The 22684-nt window shown below is 39.6% G+C and overlaps 1 protein-coding gene across 2 annotated transcripts in view; it reads right to left on the bottom strand.

Moving 5' to 3' along the window:
* Psd3 (pleckstrin and Sec7 domain containing 3) overlaps positions 1-22684 on the bottom strand; it is a 352155-nt gene that overhangs the window by 9625 nt on the left and 319846 nt on the right. For both annotated transcript variants that reach the window (XM_045131244.1, XM_004669696.2), the window contains one exon: positions 19986-20129. In XM_045131244.1, coding sequence (XP_044987179.1) covers positions 19986-20129 — 144 coding nt within the window. The remainder of the gene's footprint in view (positions 1-19985; positions 20130-22684) is intronic.

Consider the following 22684-nt stretch of genomic DNA (forward strand, 5'->3'; position numbering starts at 1 on the left):
TAAAGGTAGAGAAATTCATATGAGAATATGTAAGCAAATATATCTGTGATTTTAAACTAAGCAATGTGACCAAAATCCATTCTCAAACCTACATTTCTTGTCTAGATATAAACATGTAGATGAATGTATGCCTTAGGAAGATTTGTTACAGATACATTTGGCTGACCAATCAAAAGCCATTCTCAACTCCCTATTCTATGACCTTCCCAGCACAGAGACTGATAAAACACAAGACAGCAGTTTCTATTGACCCTCTAGCAGCTAAGTTGGGCCATAAAAATCTCACCAAGAAGATATAAGGAGAAATTATTAGGAGGTTCTGGGAGTGTTTACTTTCTGATGGATGGGACAAAGCTCTGGAGAAGACACTAGAAATTGCCATAACTCTTGTTCCATTGTTGACATAAGCATGATCCCTGTGATGTGGGACAGGAGGCATAGAGACAAAAGGAAATAATGCTAGGACCAGGTATAATACAAAGGCAAAAAAAAAAAAAAAAAAAAAGCCCAGTTTCTTTTCTTTTCAAAGGTAGGGTCTTGTTCTATGTCTAGGATGATCTGGCATTCACTGTATAGTCTCAGGGTAGCCTCAAACTCACAGTGGTCCTCTTACCTTTGCCTCCTGCACGCCGGGATTAAAGGCGTGTGCCACCATGCCTGGCTCTAATTTCTTAACATAACAAGGTAGACCCAAATCTAAGACTTCCTAAAACCCTGGATTCTTCAGGATGGGTCTTAAATTTCCTTACGCCTGAAGTCATAATTAATCAATGATTTTTTTCATTACTTATTTGCGAGGGAAAAAAGGCAGGAGGAGAGGGGGAAAGACAGAGAATGAATGAATGAATATGGGGGTGCCAGGGTTTCTGGCTACTGTAAACAAACTAGACAGATGCGCTACTTTGTGCATCTGGCTTACATGGGTCCTGGAGAATCAAACCTAGGTCCTTGGGATTTGTAGGCAAGTACCTTAACCAATAAGCCATCTCTCCAGCTCAGTGATTGCTATTTGTAGCTGAAAGTATTACTAATTGATACATGTTCAAATTTAATACAGAAGTAATAAAGTAAAACACCTAAACATTACCTCAGAATGCCATGTGAGAACTCGGGGAAGCCATTTGCTAATAAAAAATGTCATCAGTATCACACTTTTATATATGTATCCAAAATCTGAAGATGAAACTAGATGAAATCCAAAAGACATGTCGGTTCTGAAATCCTATTCATTCTAAGAATTTATTACTTCTCTCTCTCTGAACTGCTTTGGTGGCAAGATTAAAATGTAGGAAAGAACTATTCCCAGTGAGAATAAGATTCAGTAAAATGATCTATAGGTAACTTAAAAATAGGCTCATGAAGCCAGAGTGAGGCACCCTATTTCATGAGGCTGAAACGTTTACACAATGAAGGGGTACGAAGGGCAGTGTTTGGAGGGGACAGAAGGAGAAAAGGCTGTAGGGTTAGTTTTCTACTAGTCTGAAAAAGCTTTTATTCTTTAACAATTCATTTGAAATAAAACATAAGGGAAATCATTTCATCAATGATTCCACAGCTCCACCACAAAGCCTTTGTCACATATAAATTATATCAATTTGTGAATCAACAAATAAAGGACACAGGACAGACACATGACTGTATGAGTCATCAGATCAGAATAAAGGATCACAGAGAGGGAAGGGTGAAAAGGAACCAGAGAAAACAAGGACTACACTACTGTTAAATGAAATGAAAAGAAATGTCTGTGGGTTTGTGAATTTGTAAATGCTATACTCCACTTCTGATTAAATGGTTTACAGGGACAGAAGCCATGGACCCCAGTAACACTGCTTTAAAAAGAAAAACAGAGCCAGGCGTGGTGGTGCACGCCTTTAATCCCAGCACTCGGGAGGCAGAGGTAGGAGGATCGCTGAGAGTTCGAGGCCACCCTGAGAATACATAGTGAATTCCAGGTCAGCCTGAGCTAGAGTGAGACCCTACCTTAGAAAACCAAAAAAAAAAAAAAAAAAAAAGAAAGAAAAAGAAAAACAAACAAACAAACAAACAATTTGGATACATTCTTTTAAGAAATGTCTAGTAGGGTCAGTTGCCAATTTCCCTCCTCCACCTTTCCTTCCCTTCTCTTATCCCATTCCCTTTCCTCCATACTCACACCTAGTATTCATTCTCTTATCTGACTTTTCTTTCCTCTTGATTTTTGCTTTGAAGTTCCACACACATGCTGGACATATGGTTTGCAAATACGTTCCCTAATTCCATAAGAATTTTCTTTATTCTCTCTCTCCCTTGTTCATTTTCATCTTTGTTAGGAGGGTTTCTGAAGTCAGTTAAAATAGCATTGTCAAGACCAATGTCCTGAAGTTGTTTCCTCTACAATTTTTATTAATCACTTCTTAAAGATCTGGTAAATCAGACTAAGACATTGTACTTGACCAATGTTCAAATGATCAACTGTGACCAAAGATCCTAACAAATGACATTCTGATAGTCACTGCTGCTTCCCTTACCACCACTTCATTCACGTTCATGAGAATGAATTGTGTTGGAGATCCAAGACGTCAGTATGACAAGGTTAGTAAGGATAACCAGACATAGTAACTTTGCCCCTTTCCTAGTCTCTCATATTACCATGTGGCCTGCCCTTAGCCAGTGACATGTAAACAGAATTATGCTAGGGCACTTCTGTGAAAGCAATTATGCTATTCCGATAACAGGTGACAAGCCAAATATTGGAGCTATGTTTGTCATTCTGAAACCATGAAATAGTCATGAAATTAAAAGTAAACTCACAATGTGTTTATAAAAACAATTAGAAGTTTAGGAAGACTGTACATCCACAATGATAGGATTTATCACCCACTTAAACTTTTCATAGATGAGATTTAAGAAAATTTTTACTGCTTAAACATTTGGTCAATTTTTCTACTACTGTAGCCGAAAACATTTCTGACTAGGAAAATAGTCAGCACTCAGCTGGGCTTAATCATTGAAAAGAAAAAAAAAAAACCCCAGCCAGGCATGGTGGTGCACTTGGGAGGCAGAGGTAGGAGGATCATCATGAGTTCAAGGCCACCCTGAGATTACATAGTGAATTCCAAGTCAGCCTGGGACAGAGTGAAATTCTACCTCAGAAAAACATCCCAACTGAGATGAGATGCAGATTCTGTCTTTATTTTATTTAAGAAAAAGTTATTTGATTAATGGATAATGATGTGATATAGCCTTGTTAGGATTTTCTCTGAATATTCAATGAATTATCGGTAGACATTATTTTGCTGCTGACAACACTGTGGTTATATAATGAACATTAGATCAATGTCGATTATTTCCATTGATAATTTTGTGCCATTTACTTTATCTCTGTGACTAGACTTCCTATGTGAGTTCACCACATGTGGGATACCTAGGAGTTTCTAAGAGATGCGAAGAGTTAACTAAAACCTGAAAGTTCTACAACAGTTGAAAACTGATTAGTACACTTTAGATTTCAGACAGCAAGCTACAGATAACTTTTAGTCATGAAGGAAATTTGCAAATAAAATAAAACTTATGCTGGACTTAATTTTCTCCAGTATTCAACATTCATTCTGTGAACAAGCCTGGTTTCTCTGTCTCTGTCATATATTCAGAATGACACCCCCTCCCACTGATGCTGTCTCTTCTCATCTAAAGCCAGCACCCTCCTCCCAGGCCTCCATTATGACAGCAGTCATGTAACGTAGCTGGTCTCTTTGCTTCCTTCATCCTCTCCATGTGCTCTTTTCTTCCAACACAGTGAGTGACCTGCACAGAAGATTCTTACCACAGTGGGAAGAGGTTAAAGCAGAGGTGCTTAGTAGCAGCATTTCTGAGAATAAGTTACTACTGTGTGCTCAGCCTCAAAGTGGACATCTAAACCACCCACTCCAAGGCTCAGGGGTCCTTTCCGAAGAGGGGCAGAAGCAGAGGAATAGGGAAGGAGGGCTACGAAATACTATCTTCTGGACACAACAAGTATCTAATGTCAGCCAATGACTGCTGAGAGAGGGAAGCCAGCTTTATTAGTGGTGTGGCCACTGGTCAGTTACCTGTACCACAGAAAAATCTTTCTACCTGTGATTATGCAAGAATTCCTACTTTAACTCAGTGGGTTTAAAAAAAAAAAGCATGACATATGGGAAGTAATGGACAATGAGGCTGTTAATGAACAGGGGATGCAAGAGTAATCTGCAGAAATAAGATCAAATTACATTATATTCACGTATGAAAATGTCAAAAATGACAAAATTTAAACATTAAAAACAACAGTGATATGTTGAAACTTAAGATGGAGCATGTTAACTTTGTTTAAAATACAGTGCTTTCTCATACTTAAAAACTCCTTCTTACTCCCAAATTCTTAAAATGTCATAGAAGCCTCTAATCTTTTCCTACTGTTATTCACCTGATGCCCTCCATCTCTACTTTACTTTTAGAGCTATGGACTTGAGAACCAGCAGGTCTGTCTCCGAGCTGTCCTTGAACATGACAGACACATTTCTTCTTTATGACCTTTTGCACCTGGTACTTCCTCTGTACCATCCCCATGCTCTGACCACAGAGATCTACAGGGATCTCCCGCTGTTGTCCTTTATCACTTTCAGACTTTATTCAAACATCACCTTTACAGCTAGTCTCTTTAGAGTTGTAATCAGTGCCTCGCTGCTGGGGGCTGGGGGGGAGGGGGACACACTACCAAAACCAGCTGATAGAAAGAAAGGGTTTATTTTGGCTTAGTCTGGAGGTCAAGTTTCAGCATCAGGGGAAGAAGGGAGAGCAGAGGTTGGACAGCACATCTTGCATGGCGGCTGGCAGAAAGCAGCAAGTGAGCTGAGCTGTGGCGAGGGGAATCTGGGCTATCATACCTCACAGCCTCCTTCATCAACACATCACCTCTAGCAAGGCTTTATCTCCAAAATGGCCAACAGCTGGAGACCAAACACCAAGACATGAGGCTATGAGAGACATCCTATCCCAACTGGCTCACCTTCCGAATAAAAAACATGCCACTCCTACTCTACTTCTTTCACTGTTTATTTCTGCCTTACCCCTTCTCCCCATTTAATAGCCTAACTTTTTACCTTTAAGAAAACTGTGGTTATTTCTGCCTTTCCCTCAAATGCTAGATATTTTCACCAAGGAGTTTCTTATGAGCTCTAGTAGCATACATATTTGTGAGATGCATGAATAGGAAGTGAGAACAGGTAAAAGAAAATAAATGTACAAGTCTAGTACAAAACATGTTCTGGGGCTGAAGAGATGCTGTAGCAGGTAGGGTGCTTGCCTGTGAAGTCTAAGGACCCAGGATCAATTCCCCAGGCCCCACATAAGCCAGATGCACAAAGTGGCACATGTGTCTAGAGTTTGTGTGCAGTGGTTATGGCGCTGACACATTCATATTCTCTCTCTCTCTCTCTCTGCCTCTTTCCCTCAAATAAATAAATTTTAAACAATTAAAAAAAGAAAATATATTCTGAATATATAATACGTAGAGTATGTCAACTTCTACAACAATGAACATAACATGGAAGCCTAAATGAACACCTAATTCAGGAACCGCTGGAAAGAATAGTGTTTCAGTACTCACATATTTTCCACAAATCATTAATATCTGATCCTATCAATTCCAAGGCTCATAAGCCATGCAATCGTGGCTGGTTTATCCTCTCTCTCTCCACAGCCATGTGACCTTGGCTGTAGAGACCTCACATGTGGCAAATCCTCTGCAGGGCAGTAAATGCAAGTGATCTGGCTGAGACTGAGCCACTCTCTTCTCATAAAACACAGGACCATAAAACACAGGCCTATTTTATGAGTGTCTCTTATGGAGCAGTAAATGGACAGATTTTATTGTCCATTTTAAGCTTAAAAACAAAGTGAGAAATTGGACAGCTGTGGATGGACTTTGGAGCTTCCTCATCAGAGAGAAGCTGAGTTTACTAACAGAAAGGTACAGGTTTGCAAGGGTTGTTCATATCTATATCTAGATTTAAGCTCAACCTCTCTGGTCTTTCTCATGTCTAGTTTATAGGTAATGTGTCAGGACTGTATTTATGATTGGACACATATCTGGCTACCAACCCAAGAATCTTAAGGCCCCTGGGCCATTGAATATTAGATTCAAAAGGAATCAGTGCTATATAAAAAACAAAACACTACTGAAGCATTATTCTGACAATTCTTTAAAAATATTTTTTTATTTATTTATTGGGGAGAGAGAGAAAAGAGGGAGAGAGAGGGGAGAGAGAGAGAGAGAGAGAGAGGGAGGGAGGGATGGAGGGAGGAAGAGGGGAGAGAGAGTGGGAGAGAGAGTGGGGAGGAGAGAGAATAGGCCCGCCAGGGCCTCCATCCACTGCAAACAAAGTCCATATGCATGTTCCACCTTGTGTATCTGGGTCCTGGAGAACTAAACCAGGATCCTTTGGCTTTGCAGGCAAATGCCACTACGACATCTCTCCAGCCCTGCTCTGAAATTTTTTTATAACCAGATAGTAGAAAAGGAAGCATGTAAAAAATTAAACATGAAGGAGACTTTTAATTTAATATCATCTCACAAAGTCATAACTACACTAAAATTAGTACAGTCTCTGATAGCATACATCAAAAATGAGATGGGCCCATGGAATATATTTTGTAATCATGGAAAATGTTAACAACAACAACAAAAAAAACTAAAAAAAAAAAAAAAAATGAGATGGGCTATCTTAAAGTCCATGGAGAGTACAGAGGCAGTTGAAATACAGTCTTTCAGTAAGGTAGCCTACTGTTGACAATGTCACTAACTAGTAAGTTTGGCCTTAATCATTAGTGTTTATCATGTAGCCCCTTCAAGGACGTATCTTTCGTTAGAAAGGATAGAGAGACTTTGTGAAAAAGAAGGTATGCCACAGGGACACTTTGTTACCTCTGGTGATGTTATTAAATACTCTGCATTAGTTTCTGAAAATCCATTCTCAGATAAATTCTAAATAATTTCTGAGCTGCATGCACAGCTTCCTTCTCAGGAACATGCCAACAGTATAAATAAATATCTAGCAGTCTAACTGCGTGACATAATACCACTATCCGAAAACAACTTGGGAAGGGACTGTTATCAATTCTAAGAGTGATGACTACTCTCTGCCCACAAGCATCTGAGGACTGTTTACTTGGACATGGCCCATTCAGCAAACTCCATTAATGTCTTTAGTAACATTAGCATTATTTTCCCGAAGCCTTCTATAACCTCCTAGAGTTACCCAAAGATAACTCAAATAATTAGAGGCTTCTTTTTTAAAATACCATCTCTAGTGTATAACTTTACCCCCACTTTTTTGGGGAGCAATATTAAGTTTCTGTTTAACTGCCTGTAAAAAGTCTTTCTGAAATGTGTAGGAAAAATAGCAGCAATGCCCACTAGATTTGAATGAGAAATAAAACACTGTGTCTAAGGGCATGCAAACTGCTACTTGGGTTGAATGTTGATTATTCCTGGGAAAAGAGACATCACCATTTTTCTTTGAAAAGAAATGTAATCACTTCCACAAATAAACTTCCATGTATCCAACAGTTTCTTTTGTCCTGAGCCCTGCATATCATTTCACATTTTCTTTAATAGAGTAACATCTCCTTTTCACCTCTGATACAGGGAAACAATAGTAACAACCTGAATGAAACTGCTCCACAATTTTAACTGACTACCCCTTTTCCATTCAACACTCAGCTCCAGCAATCAAATCCTGAATACATTTCCTTCTGACATTTTGTTTCCTCATGCAGGTGGTAAAAAGGCCATCTTTAGATGAAATGAGCAGACAACTAAAAATGTCACGTACATAGCAAAGTGCACCTTGTTTTTAGATCTCTGCATTAGACAATACGAAATAAGCCAAGAATCAAACAAAACAAAGTTGCTGGAGTAAGAGCTTCTTCCCGTACAGACCACTTACTTGTTCACGTCTACAGTTACTGGGGTCATGGTGAGGCACAACTAAGCTGCAGTTACCTTTACTTGGCCCACTCAATTCTACGCCCTTACTTCAGAAAGCAGCACCAGGTAGAAGAGTGTTTCCCTATTTTACTCCCATGTCAGACACCAGCACACAGCAGTGCTGCCCACGTACTGGGGAAACTCAAGAAATGAATGTCTACTTCCAACCCTCAAACAGGGAAACGCTGGCCATGAGGGTTCTGATTTTGCTCATTCCCACTGGCATTGCCTACCTCAGCCTTGTATAAAGATTTTAATTATAATGAGTATAGTCACCTTGACTGATTGATGGACTATTGGGATTTAAGAGTTTGCAGTTCAGCAAAATGGGAAAAAAAGTTGTCCCTCAAACCACAAGAATATAAGGTTAAGCTTCTACGTGCCTAAGAAAAGCTATTTGAGGTTGAGGAATACTACTATTTCTCCTTTATCTAGTAGCTCCTCATGTCAACATTTTAACATAGGCCATGCTCTTAATCCTTCTGTTTATATTTTGCTTATGCTTCTGGTTATAGTGGAATTAGCTGAAGCCATGCCCGGTATCCCTCAAAGCACTTTCCCAGCATTCTTCACTATAGTGTGCTTGCCACAAATGCACAGTAGCAAAAATGTCAGTGTCAGTCATGTGGGGTAGGATCAGTATTTCTGTGAAATCCTTAAAGAGTGACTGGAGCAACAATGGAAGGTACTTGGTTCTAAACCGTTTTCTCTGCTGATCTCTCATGACACTTCATCTCCACAGTGGACTATTTCCTTTGAGCTTGAAGCATGCTGTGATTTGAATATGGGATAACTCCACAGAAACTCATGTTAAAATTAAATTCCAATGATGAGACTTTAAGGAGGGGCCAGGTGGGAACTTTAAGAGGTGATTAGAAGTCCTGTTATAAATGTAATAATGGGTTAATGTGGATTGACAGGTTATTTCCAGAGGGGTCTGATACAGATATCAGCTTGCCTAGATCCTTTGTACACATGCTATCTTTTGCCAAATCCTGTGCTTGATTTGGTAATTAGCCAACAAAGTAGCCCCAGAGGTGTTCCTTCAACTTTAAACCAGAGCCATGAACCAAAATAAATCTGTGTTCTTTATAACTTGATATTATTATGATATTATTAGCAACAAGTAAAGCCATTTTACAGCTGTGATATGTCAGTTCAAAAATGATCTTCTAAGTGGGAAGTTCCATAAGGAACTATCTTACTAGCTTGGAGCCTGTCTTGGTAAAGCATCTTATAAAATATGGAGTCAATACCTTGAGCAACCAGACATAGCTCTGTCTCACATCCATGTTAAGACAGGATGTGGGGACAGAGCCACTTTCTAAACTTGTGTAAGTGGTAGGGAGTTTCTTTTCATAGAAAGTGTATGTAGGTTGCTCATATCTCACTAGGCACTGATATTATAAAGCAGATCTAAGGTCTACTTACTGTGTCACCACCCAAGAGAAGTCATCAAAACAGTAGAGAACTGGGACTGTTATATTAGGAATGGATACTGTGACAACAGATTTTATTGTCAACTTGATCAGATAAGGAATCAAGAGATGTCTCTCTTGGGTAAGGTCTGTGAGGGCATTTCCAGGAAAAATTAACGGAGGAAGACCTCTTCCCAGAGTGTCCAGCCCTTCAGGTGGTGGATCCGGGAGGACACACCCTCACCTGACTGCCCATGCTTCTTACTGGTCCAGGCACCCACCCTGCTGCTGCGGTCCTTTGTGGACACTGGAACCCTGGTTTCCTCATTCTTCCAATGTGGACTAAAGGCCATGATTCTACAGCAGTCCTCCAGGCCTTCAGTGCCAGATTGGAACTGCTGAGGCATCCAGCCTTGTGGCCTGAGCAGCCACCAGGCTCTCTGACTCTTCAGCCTGCAAACAGCTACAGGACTGCTCAGATTCATTCTACTCATTCTGTTGTTCTAGAAAACCCTGACTAATACTGTTAACCAACCATGGAAAAGCCTTATATGTGCATTACAGTAGTGGTAGTGTAACAGCTCTGTTTCCTTATTTTCAGGCATATAACTGGCCTAGATTGGTTATCATGTCCTGACTCTAAGCAGATCGCATGGCATAATATGCTAACACAGTAGCCCCTTTCTCCATGCAGCTACAGGACATGTGCAATTGAGGTACTCTGCACTGACACATGATACAGGTATAAAATGCACATGAGATCTTTGAAGACCTAGTATGAGTAAACAATGTAAAATATCTCTCTTCGAGCAAGAGAGATGACCATTAGTGGACAAAGTACTTATTTGGCAAGCCTGAGTACTTGACTTTGGATCCTTACAACCCCCATAAACCCTGATTCCATAGCATGAGGATCTTGACTCACAGTAGGCTTATGGGGAGAAGCGAGTCAGGGAAAAGAAAACTGCCCAGAATGGTGTGGCCAGCCAGCCTGGACATACAGAGCAGTAAGTGAGAAACAATGGAACAAGTGGAAGGTGAAGTCCCACATTGTCAACTGACCTCCACACAAAGGATGGCATGCATATTCCTGCTCTCACACACGGAAATGCACATGCACCCAGAAATCGTTATAATAGTTAAGTATATGTTATGATGATAGGTGGGTATACTATACGTGATAGTCTATATTATTGATTTCCCACTTGAAAGGGCCTAGAATCAATTGCAAGTGATTATACAGATTAGCTTACCCTCTGCATATGCCTGTGATCAGGAGGATTGTGGGAAGACCCACCTTAACTGTGGCAGCACCACTCCATTATCCAGAGTTCTAGGTTGCAGGAGAGAGCTGGCCGAGTACCACCATTCACTGCTCTTGGCTTGCTGACTGGATGCAATGTGACCAATCAGCTATCTCAAGCTCCTGCCATCATGCCTTTCCTGCTGTGATGGACTGTAAATGGAAATAAAGCCTTCCTCCTTTAAACTGATTTTTGTCATTTTGTCAGATATGTTGTCTCAGCAATAAGAAAATAATGGATTATGTATACAGAAACATCTTACCTTAATTAATATTCTGTTTCACTTTAAATTCATTTGACAGAATTTATGTTCTATTCTCAGCATTTTTTTTTTTTTTGTGGGAAAATGTTTGACTTATAGACTCGGGGGGAAGCACCATGATGGCAGGGGAAAATGATGGCATGAGCAGAGGGTGGACATCACTTCTTAGGCAACATCAGATGGACAACAACAAGAGGAGAGTGTGTCAAACACTGGCAAACGTAAGCTGGTTATAACACCCATAAGCCCGTCTAAACAATATACTACTTCCAGGAGGGTTTAGTTCCCAAACTGCCATCAGCTGGGGACATGACATTCAGAACATCTAAGTTTATGGGGAACATCTAAATCAAACTACCACACTTAGTTCCTTACTTTTAAAAATTTATTATATTTTAAATATTTATTATTAACAAGATGTTTCGTATGGACACATGTGTTGGTACTCTCTTTTCCCTTGTCCCTGCCCCTATTCCTCTGGGGATGCTCCTTAGTTGGGTTGCAGGTATTCCTGGGGTTGTGACTTATGCATTGTCAAAGCAGTAGTCAGTTATTTTTGGGGGGAGGGAGGAGGAGGCAATACCTCTGGGCATAATATCTCAACCTGTGGCTCTTACGATTTTTTCCCCCTCTTGCAAAATTCTGAGTTTTAAGTCGACTTCATTGATGAGCTTTTAGAAGCCTCTGGATCTCTGCTTTGGTAGGTGTTGAGTATCTTTGGGGTCTGTCTCCTATACCCTGGCACTTAGCAAATTTTAAATATGTAATAAACTATTAACTCTATTCCCACACTGTATATTAGGTCACTGGAATTGATTTATCTGATAATTACAAGTTTGTATTATTTATTCTGTGGTGGGGATTTCAATCAAAGTATAGCCCCTCTACCCCCTTTTCTATGCTGATCCATGTTTTACAAACACTTCAGATTCTAAGATGAAAAAAATAGAAATAACCTTGTCCTATTTTTATCATAAACCAACGAAACTGTGTGACTGAGTCCAATATGTGATCAGTCAGACAATGCACATGACCAATCATGGGTTAATACACCCGTGAACAAACAGCTTTCTGTTATACAGTTGTACTTTCTTATCATTGGCTGATTGCTAAACAATTTTAGCCACCAAATCATGTAACCTTAGAAACTAGTAACCCATCAATCGTGTAAGGAATTCAAGATGATGTCAGACTGCTTGCCATACTGTATATAAACCGCTGAGCAATCAGAGCCCTGTACTCAGGCTTTGGAAGTTATTCCTCAGAGTCCACGTCAACATGAATACATTTTCTGATTCTCCACTCTCTCTGGTGCCACTGCTGTATGACTCAGTTTCCCATAACATTTTTGGTGCATTGTGCTGGGAAACACTGTTGTGCTCCATGACCGTAGACAAGGCTGACTCAGTTTCCCATAACATTTTTGTTCAATATCTTTCTTCTCCTATAGCCTGACACCTGGTAAACAGCGCTTTACTCTGTTTCTGTGCATTGAATTTTATAGTCATATGAAGTATCTGGGTTTCTGTTTGTGGGTTATTTCACTTAAAACAATGTCTCCCATGTTCAACCAGATTATTGCAAACTGTGGCATTTTATTTTTCTTGAAGGCTGGATAAAATTAAGTACTTTTATTCACTTCTACCATCTCAAAGAGAAGTGGCAAGAGTTGGCATCTTTGTTTTGTAACTGGTTTTGGAGGAAAATTTTTCAGCCTTTCACTTTTCATCATAGTCTTAGCTGTGAGCTTGAGATTTATAGCTCACAGGGTGTTAAGAGTTCACTCTTGTGCATCTAAACTTTTAAGTGTTTCTGTGATAAAATTATGTTGGATTTTATGAAATGCTCTTATATCATCTATCAAGATGATACTATACCTTTTGTATGTCATGCTGTTAAAGTGTTTTATCATATACTGAACTATTTTTGCATGCTAGGGATACATCCCGTGGGATCACCATGAACAATCCTTCTGATGTTTGGTTGAATTTGGTGATGACCATTCCTGAATCAATTTTTGTCAAGGATATGATTCACTTTTGTAAAACTCTTCTTGTCTAGCTTTAGTTACAGAATAATAGTGCTAGCCTTATAAAAAAAAAGTTTAATAGTGATCCCTTTTGACTTGGGGAGAAAACCTTAAGAATGACTGATACCAATCCTGACATTTTCTTTTATGAAAGTTTACTCATTGCTGCTTCAACCTGTCTTATATGGTCTGTTAGGATTCTCTACTCATATTCAGTTGTGTTAGGCTGTATGTATCTAGTTACCATGTCTTCTCTTTTTGATTTTGTCAATTAAGGGCTTTGGTTTTTTTTCCTTGTCTTGTTTTTGTTTAAGGAAAAAACACTTAATTTAGTTACTTGTTTATATGAATTTTTAACTGTACCTGTAAGAATAGTTAAAATACTATACTATAACTTCAGTGTTGGTTTAAGTCCTCTGACATCCTCAAACCATTTAATAGTCTTAGGGATATTTGTGAAAATTAACTAATCTTATAAGATTGTTGACAAAGTGATATTATCAAACACAAAAAAGTGGGAGGAAACTTTATTGTGAAGTTTGCCTAATCCCACCTCATTTTTATAACCATGAAAATGGGAGCAGAGAGAGAAACTGTATAATAAACATATCAATGCTAACACTACAGTGGTCTTCTGACTCCTAGTCTGGTGCTTTTCCTAATTTTACTTTTTAACTCTCTGAGCATATTTGTCCTTTTTTCTTCAAGCAATACCTTAACTGAAAGAAATGACCCTCATCAGAGAAGACATTTCAGGTACATATCAATAGCTGATCAAGGAAGAGCTTAGGAGCACAGGTCATATCAAGTAAAGTGACTGGATGCTTGGTCTGCCATCTCAGATATGGCTCTACTTATAATCATCCACTTCAAAAGAGCATCGAACTTCAAGGCTTCTCTTTATTTAAAGATTAAAATTCAAAGCTTCTTAGTCCTCTTTTATCACGTAATACAGAATGAGATTCCAAACGATGATGCCAGAATTGTGTTTCTATTGTTAACTGAAATATGCATCTAGACAGCTGCTGATCTCATGTCTCTACCTTTTGACTCATAACACAGCGTTACAATGAAATAGACAATGTAAATTTTCTAAAGAATTCTATTAACCTGTACTATTTTTTGCTCCTCAGATCCAAACATGTACCACCACATTCACGACACTGTCTACTAAGGAGACAGCAGTCGGTTTCTGCCTTGATGTGCTTGCTTAGTCTGTGCTTCTTCCTGCAGTCTTATTTAAAACGCTAATGGGATTTCTCTCTGTTTCCATCAAGAAGAAAGAGGAAAATAGCTCCGACCTTTGTACTTCTGTGACCAAGGCCACTAATAGCATCATAATTATATAATTTTGTTTCAAAAGTTAGGTTTGCCTTGTGACAACTGGCAGGACACTGAGCTATGCCTCGGACTACTCTGTGAAAGGAAAGGTGGTCCAACACATGACCGCTGTGTGAAAATTACTAACGCAGTGTTGACAAGTGAAAAGTAAACAATCTGAGGAAGTAATCAGAATTTCTCAAAGGAAGTATCAAATAATTACTCACCAAACACTATGCAATTAAATATCCAACAGTCACATTGCAGTTTATATTATGTGCGCTTTCACATATGAGCTGTTTTATGATTCCCTAATGAGTTTATGCAATGTATTCTTTTCCTCAAATACTTCAGAGCAAGAAGCCTCAATGTCATTTTAATTGCCAATGAAAGCAAGACATGCAGAAAGTGATATATCTTGCTTCAAGACTATCCCAGATTTTCAGATCTAAAATATTCTGACTTAAGACATTGCTCTGCCTTGTTATAGTAGATGTATGATGTTTCTAAAATTGACTTTCTTGGCATGTGGCCAGTGTGGGCGCTCTGAGTTAAGTCATAAGCACACACTACTCTGGGTCACAATTTTGGAGTGGGCACTTAGCTGAACCTAAGTCAAGGAAGCTTCTCCGTGTTTGTGTCACTCACAAGGAAATTTGACTTTCTTTTACCTCCTTGATTAGACTTTGAAAACACATAAACCTTCAAATATCCTCCTTTTAACCATAAAGGAATATGTTTTCATCCATTGTGTGCTGCTTTAAACCGAATACTCAAAAGTGGGTAACTTTTAAAGAACAGTAATTACTTTGACTTATGGTTCTGCTAGAGGCTGGGAAATCTAAGAGCATGGTCCTGGCATTGGCCAAGGGCCATCTTCTCCTTTTATCTGATGGCAGAAAGTGAAAAGGGCACAAGAGAGCAAAGATGAAGGAACTCATTCTCATGGTAACTAACCTGCTCTCTAGATCATGTCATTACTCCACTTGTGACAGCAGAGCCCTCCATAACCAAATTAGATCTTATTAGGTCCCACTCACAACATTACTACAAAGGGAATTAAGTGTTCAACCCAGAAACTTTGGGGGCCTCCTTCAAATGACAACATTCCAAAATTCATGTCCTCCTTGAATGAAGAATACAGGTTTTTATATGCAAATTCAGGGGCCAGGCCATTAATACAGTTACCTGATATGATATGATATGATAGAGAACAGTGCTGGAAAGAGAAGATAGACTTGTCAAAATGAACTCAAATTTCAAACAAAGCAAATACAACCAGTGATATTCAAAGAAAACACACTCATATCAGGTCTGCTGGCACTAATGATTAAGGCACATGTGTTGGCCACAATTTTGCAGGTGCTCTACAATGACTCTTGGAAGTCTGGGGTCAATCTGACCTCCTTAAAACCCTCTTCAGTTAAAAGTCTCTCAGCCCAGCCACCTTTAAGATGGTCACACTGCTCTCTTCCTCCTCTCTCTACTCAGTTCTATGTAAGGATGAGTACTTGATCTATAGTGAACGTCTTAAGTGTTTCCTAAGAAATATCTTGGAATAAAGAACATCCTCACTTTATAATTTTTGTTGGTTTTCATGGATGAAGAAACAAAGCCAAAATACTGAGGCAAAGGGTGACGCCTTCGAAATTCTTTAGGGGTGCTTTTCCTTCAGGCACTTTCCCATATAGCTCAACCTGTTCTGTCTCAACTGGCTGGGTGGGGCTTAATACGTTTTTAAGTCAGCAACAAGTAATCCATCTATTAAAGATGCTGATTAAGTCCCAAATGTACCAAAAGCTTGGAAATTAATGTAAATACTTTAAAATAAGTGGACATAAATAAAGTAGAAACCAGTTCATTATAAGATTATGAAGCTATTGCTAGTATTTACTTTATGAAACTGGGAAATAAGCAAGCTTCTCTCAGAGCAAATTTGTGGTGTGTGATCACCTTCTTTCAAAGGTGAATTTTCTAGGCAAACTCATCTAGGAAAATTGTCATAGTGTGATGGGACCCTTCCCATCAAGAGAATTGCAGGTTTAGTTAATTATATTTAGTTGTTAGTTATTTAGTTATATTTAATTATATTTAGTTAATTATAGCCCATTCTGAATGAACTGTGGTGCTTTATGTAAAAATGAATCCTTTTCTAATAGTTTCCTTACTTCCTATAGATTTCTTTTTTAAGTCCTTGAGGCTACCTTTTTTTTTTTTTTAATTTCTAATTATTTGCTATAAATGAGGATTTGGAGGATTCCTTAGGCATAGAAAGAGCTGTGAATTTGGCTCACCATGAAGAATTGTTTGTATTCAAAGCAACTTGGGATAAAACCAAATGAAATGCATAACTGTAGGAACATTCCTAGTGCTATCACCAACAACTTAATTTCATTCTGCCTAGAGACTTGTGAAAATGACAAGAATTGCTCTGCAGCCAAGGGAGGCTTCTCATTGATGGCCAGCAGGCGAGAGCACCAGGCTGCCTGCAGTTCCCATGTGTGCGAACACAGCTGGCGTGAGCTCCCTCCGCCCCTCGCTGGCTGGCTGAGAGCCCCCCCTCCGGGTGCCCTCCTCCACCTGCCTATCTGATTTGCTGTCATGTGAGCTTCTGCCCCCGGAGAAGAATGCACATTATGCTTCCTTAGAGAATCACTATCTCGGATGGTGTCTTTTATACAAAATGTAACATTTCATTGAGCTACTCAACTGAGTATTAAAGGAATAGTCAACATTCACAGGTCTGAGGACAGAGCTGTAAACAAATACACACACTGGCCAATAGCTCTCTGCCTTCTATTCAGGGAATGACGTGACTCACTCAGAGACTGATGCTATAAAGTAAAAGATGCTATGCCAGACCTCCACAAGCATTCCCAGGAGACCGATTAACGTGGCTGAACTCGTAGTAAAGTAGACTCTCTGTGATGCCCTACTTGCATTGTCTTTGAGTTGGTGAAACACAATACTCACTTGTCAAAAGCATTCCTTTTTAGATGACATCCACACCAGTGATGCCCTGTTTTACCTTTCTGCTCACAGGTGCATTCGGCCTGACAGATAATCCAACACACCTGATGGATTAGTGTGAGTCTGACTTTAATGAGCTGAGAGACCTGAAATGTAATCTTCAAGCTTCTTGAGGAGACAATTTGATAAGAGCAAGACTTAATTTCCCCGAAGCTGGTCTCACTTGTGTCAGGAAATGAAAATGCTTGCTCTTGCTGTGCTCCACTTTCAGGAATTGGGCCCCATAGAAGACCCATAAGCAAGGCCTTTGTCCAGAAGTGAAAACCTTGCTATGAACTTGACCCTGCCTCACTTCCTGGTGACAGGTTCTTTCCCTCAAGAGTCAAGGGTTCAAAGTGTGGGCTGAGTGGCAGAAGCAGGGGAGGGAGGTGTTGGGGAATTTAATTAGAATGTGTGAAACAAAAGCAGCCTATGGCTTAAAGCTCCTTCAGAAGTGTGAGGAATCACAATTGCTTTTTGACAACTCCCATTTCCCAGGACTGAACAAGGCCGGCCAAAGACTAACTGCTGATTTTGTGATTTTCTTGGTATTATTCTAGCTGAAGCATCTTCTGTAGTTTTGTCAGCAAAATTTTACCTTTAATAAAAGAGGTCTTTCTGGAACAGTCATCTGAGCAAAGCAAGGATTTGCTTGACCATGGAGAAGAATACAGTATGGACCTGCAGTGCAAGGACTCTATTTAAATCTAATGCCACACTGCTAATGAAGATTACTTTTAACAGAGCTAGAGAGGAAGAAAGAGAGAGAGAGGGAAAGAGTAAGAAAGAGAGGGAAGAAAGAGGAGTGTGAGAACAGGGTGGTTCAATGAGAAACAGTTGAGAAGACCTTTAGATTACAGCTTTATTAGGGAAGTTTGGTGCAATGAGAGAGGGAGAAGAGAGGATGGGAGGGTGCTTAAATATTATCACAAACAAGAGGGGAGAACAAAAGGGGAGAGAGACTACACACGTATGCTGGGAAGTTTAGACCGGGCTTTTCATAGAAGAAATTTGATTGGTAATTTGAAAAGGGAGCAGGATTTTAAGGAAATAAACAAGACAGAAAGAGCATTTAAGGCAGAAGAAAGTACATGAACATCAACCAAGGAATACAAGTGTGTAGGGACAGGGAACAAATATCTGATAGTGGAAGATAGGAGAGTTGTGGAGATGATCTGTGTGGACAGGAAAGGTAGGTGAATCCTATTGGACTGAGGCCTGGGACTTTACTGACAAGGCAAATTGGTGGTGGTGGGGGGGCAGTAAGGGAACATAGGACAATTTTTGAATAGGACAAAGCCTTCATTTAGGCTAAGCCTCAGAAAAACAAGAGCAAAGGATATCAAAGGAAGACAGAAAGCAGGAATCAACATTCAGTTTTAAGTGAGACATGAGGAAGGCAGCCCTGAGGGACATGGAGAGGGCACCCCTGCACTGGCTGTGGTAAGAGCAGAAGACAGGTGTGCCACACGACGAAGTGGGCACCCCTGCACTGGCCGTGGTGAGAGAAGACAGGTGTGAGACACGAGGGAGAACACACATGTGCACTGGTGTGGTAAGGGGAAAAGACAGGTGTGAGATACGAGGGAGAATGCACATGTGCACTGACTATGGTAAGAGAAGACACTGCAGAGGCAAGCTGGGATTTGAGTGCTAATATCATGGGGAAACAGGACGGTAGGAGGAGAATGAAGGACATGAAAGGCAGAATAGCTCTAGAAGCCTTAACCAAAGATAATGGAAAATCATAATGTTAAAAATGGATACTCTTTGGACCTTGCCCTTTCCTTCCCTTCCCTTCCCTTCCCTTCCCTTCCCTTCCCTTCCCTTCCCTTCCCTTCCCTTCCCTTCCCTTCCCTTCCCTTCCCTTCCCTTCCCTTCCCTTCCCTTCCCTTCCCTTCCCTTCCCTTCCCTTCCCTTCCCTTCCCTTCCCTTCCCTTCCCTTCCCTTCCCCTCCCCTCCTCTCCCCTTTCCTTTCTTTTTGTTTGAGAAAGACATTTTAAAGATCTGAATGTGATGGCTAAAAAAAAGAGTTGGAAGACCCTGGCATTAATTTGGGAGAAACCTTAACAAAGCAAACAGGGGGATAATATATTGCTCTTGACTTTTTTTTTTTTCTGCTGCCTTTCCATACCACAGCTCTTGGATCCTCAACATTCTTTCTAATTCTCACTTTCACAGTCAAATACGGATGTGCCATCGTTCGTTTATCCATCCCCTTCTGAAGGGCAAGGCAGTTAGTGGTGGTGGTTGTCACTAACAACATGAGGGTACAGGACAATGATGGTGCCTCCTGTCATTCTGTAGTTCATCTCCTGCACTGTACTTGTTTTGACAGGTGTCAGAGACATAGGAAGCTGCTGTCCGCCCTGGCACAGCCCTCTCTTGCTGTTCTTTTTTTAAACCTCACAACAGGTACAAACTGGTCCAACCAGGAGGCTATTTGTTTGAAGTGCATAAACTTGACAATTGGTCTTTGATGTTTGGGGCTTAAATAGGATCACAAGCAAGAGGGAACACTAGAACCAGTGCCTTGCTAGGAGGTCCTAAGTTGGAGCCAGGACAAGGCAAGCTTTCCACCATTATAATAAGTATTAAGAGCTGTTTGTCTTATGGGCAAGCCATGAGATAAGTACATGTTCACATTTTGGCATACCTCAAACTCCAAATAATGATCTTTGAGCTTATATTCATCAATGTCCTTGGCTTTGACCTTCTTGTCGGGGGGATATGAGCGATGCTCAGCCAGCTCAGTGGTGATCTGCTTTAGCTTGCTTTCATGAGATTTCAGCTGTTCCTCCTGCAGGAAATAATTAAGTGTGCAAATTATTTAGTAAATAGTTTACTGTGAAAATCGTCATGAAACTATAGAGTAGTTTAAAATTCTTTGTTGAATGACCTTTTCAAAATAGTCCAGTGTGCTTCTGGCCCTAGTCTTTCCAACTTTCTCATGCCCGTGTTGGCATATTCCTTCTAAGGATGGCAATGGAGGCCAGCTTCCCTACTTAGTGCCTTGCTACAAAATCAGATGGCTTGTAAGCTCTTGATCAGCTGTAACTGTCACCGTGTGGGGGACAGGTTTGTTAAGAGAAGCCCTCACAGGCAAGTCAGGAGCTGGGAAACTTAGTACCTATCCTGAGAGTCATACAACTTGGTTTTTCATTCCATGCCCACTCAGCAAAGATGTCAGTTTCTATCATAATGAGCTTCTATGTACATGATGCTTTCCTGTTTGAGATGAAGAGAGTCACAAAAAGTACTCTGAAACCTATCAGATGAAATTTCCAATATGCAACCAGCTCTGCTTTTCCCTCCCAGGTAGTAGAGACTCTCACTTCTTTCCACTTCATTGACCCAAGTAGTCATTCAACTCAACACTTAGTGACTAGTGCCCATGCAGGACTAATACTCCACATACCAGTGCAATATGGCTGGTCTTAGGTCACAGCATTTTTATTCTAGGGACCATTTATGCCACCTTAGCAACACTGTACCTAAAACGATATCTACTGAACCCCTTGTCACTGCATATTTAAGCATCCATTCTTTTTGTTTTTCCCTTTTGTGTTTTTAGACAAGGTCTTATTATGTACAAGGCTTCGAACTCATTCTCGATCTTCTTGCCTCCACCTATTGAATGCTGGGGCTGCAAGCAGGTAATACTAAACTCAGTAGCTTTAAACATTCTTGGAACAAAGATACTGGAATTTTACATTCTTACTATTCTATAACTACTTACTATTCTACTTTCCCATGCAAATTATGCAAATGAAGCATAAATTTCACATGTGCAAGGCAAAATAAATGGATGGCAAATGAAGAGGAACTGATCAAAATGAGTAATAAATATGCTTTGTGTAACACAAGCCTAATTTTCAAATATAAAATATTTATAGGGAAATGGAGTAATTTTAAAAACAACCAGGAAAATAATAATATTTGATACCAAATTAAGATTATATAGCATAATTAGCATTTTAAATTTTAAAAAGACATTCAGAAAATGTAAGATTCCCATATATCTTAGGGATTCCTGTAATAGTGCACATCTTAAAAACTAAACAAGAACAAGTAGAAAACCAAGTGGATTCCATGAGTGCAAAATGAACAAAGAGATAGCAGGAACATGTGGAATGAGTGAGTGGACGATGACACTATTCATCTGTTAAAATGCCAGCTATAGCTAACTACTCAGAATAAATAAGGATGAAATAAAAGGGCTATACATTGTCATACCTATTGCCTAATAATGTTTGAACATCAACAAAAGTTTTCAGGAAGATTTCTTTATAGGTTTTCATTCATCTATTATGTTTTCCTAGGATATTAGATATTGTTAAAGATGAATATGTTTTTCTAAGACTCGTATGTTGAATCCCTAACCCCCATGTAGCTGTACTTAAATATGGAGCCCATATGAAAGGAATTAAGTTTAATGAGATCATTAGGGTTGGGCCTGAGTTGGGCCTGATGCCTCGATATAGACCAAAGTGTGTGTGTGTGTGTGTGTGTGTTCGGGGAAGAGTACTATTTCAGAGACAGATATGGCACTCTGATATTGGATTTCCAGGCTTCAGATATGTGAATATGAATCGGGACAAACATTATGGAAAACTGAATGGGAGTTCCTTGAAAAAATAAAAATAAAATTACCATATATTTCAGTCACCCCAATTCTCTGTGTATACATAAAAGCAAATGAAATCATCTCAAAAATATTGCTCTACCAGTGATTACTGTAGAATTATTCATAATCACCAATATATGGACATATCCTAAGTTTGCAACAAAAAAGATGTGGATAAGGAAAACATGTTGTATGTGCTCATTAGAGTACTATTCAGCTTTAAGGAAATTCTGATCATACGCTACAGCACGGACACATGAGTGGACTTGAAGGACACTGTGTTAAGTAAAAGAAGGTTAGGACAGAAAGACAAATGATTTCAACTGTGTGAGACACAGCAAAGATGAGCTCATTACACCAGACAGTGCAGTAGTAGCTATAGAGGTTGGGGGTCAGAGACACTGGGGAGATGCTGGTAAAAGAACGTAAGACTTCAGGCAGGAAGAATAAGTTCCAGAATTCTGTGGTACATCATGGTAATTATAATTATTAATGATCTTTTCAACATTTAAAACTTGTTAAAAGAGACTTCAAGTGTTTCCAACACACACACAAAAAAATGATTATGTAAACTGGAATATACATTAATCACTTGGTTTAATCACTTCACAACATGTACATATATGAACACTGAAGGTGAATAGGAGAAAGCTAGCTCTTTTAGACAGTTTCAGTTAGAAATTAAGGCCCAGAGAGAACCAAGAGATGCCACCCCACATGCTACCTTG

The sequence above is a fragment of the Jaculus jaculus genome, chromosome 12 (genome assembly GCF_020740685.1).
Source record: "Jaculus jaculus isolate mJacJac1 chromosome 12, mJacJac1.mat.Y.cur, whole genome shotgun sequence".
NCBI classification, from domain to species: Eukaryota; Metazoa; Chordata; class Mammalia; order Rodentia; family Dipodidae; genus Jaculus; species Jaculus jaculus.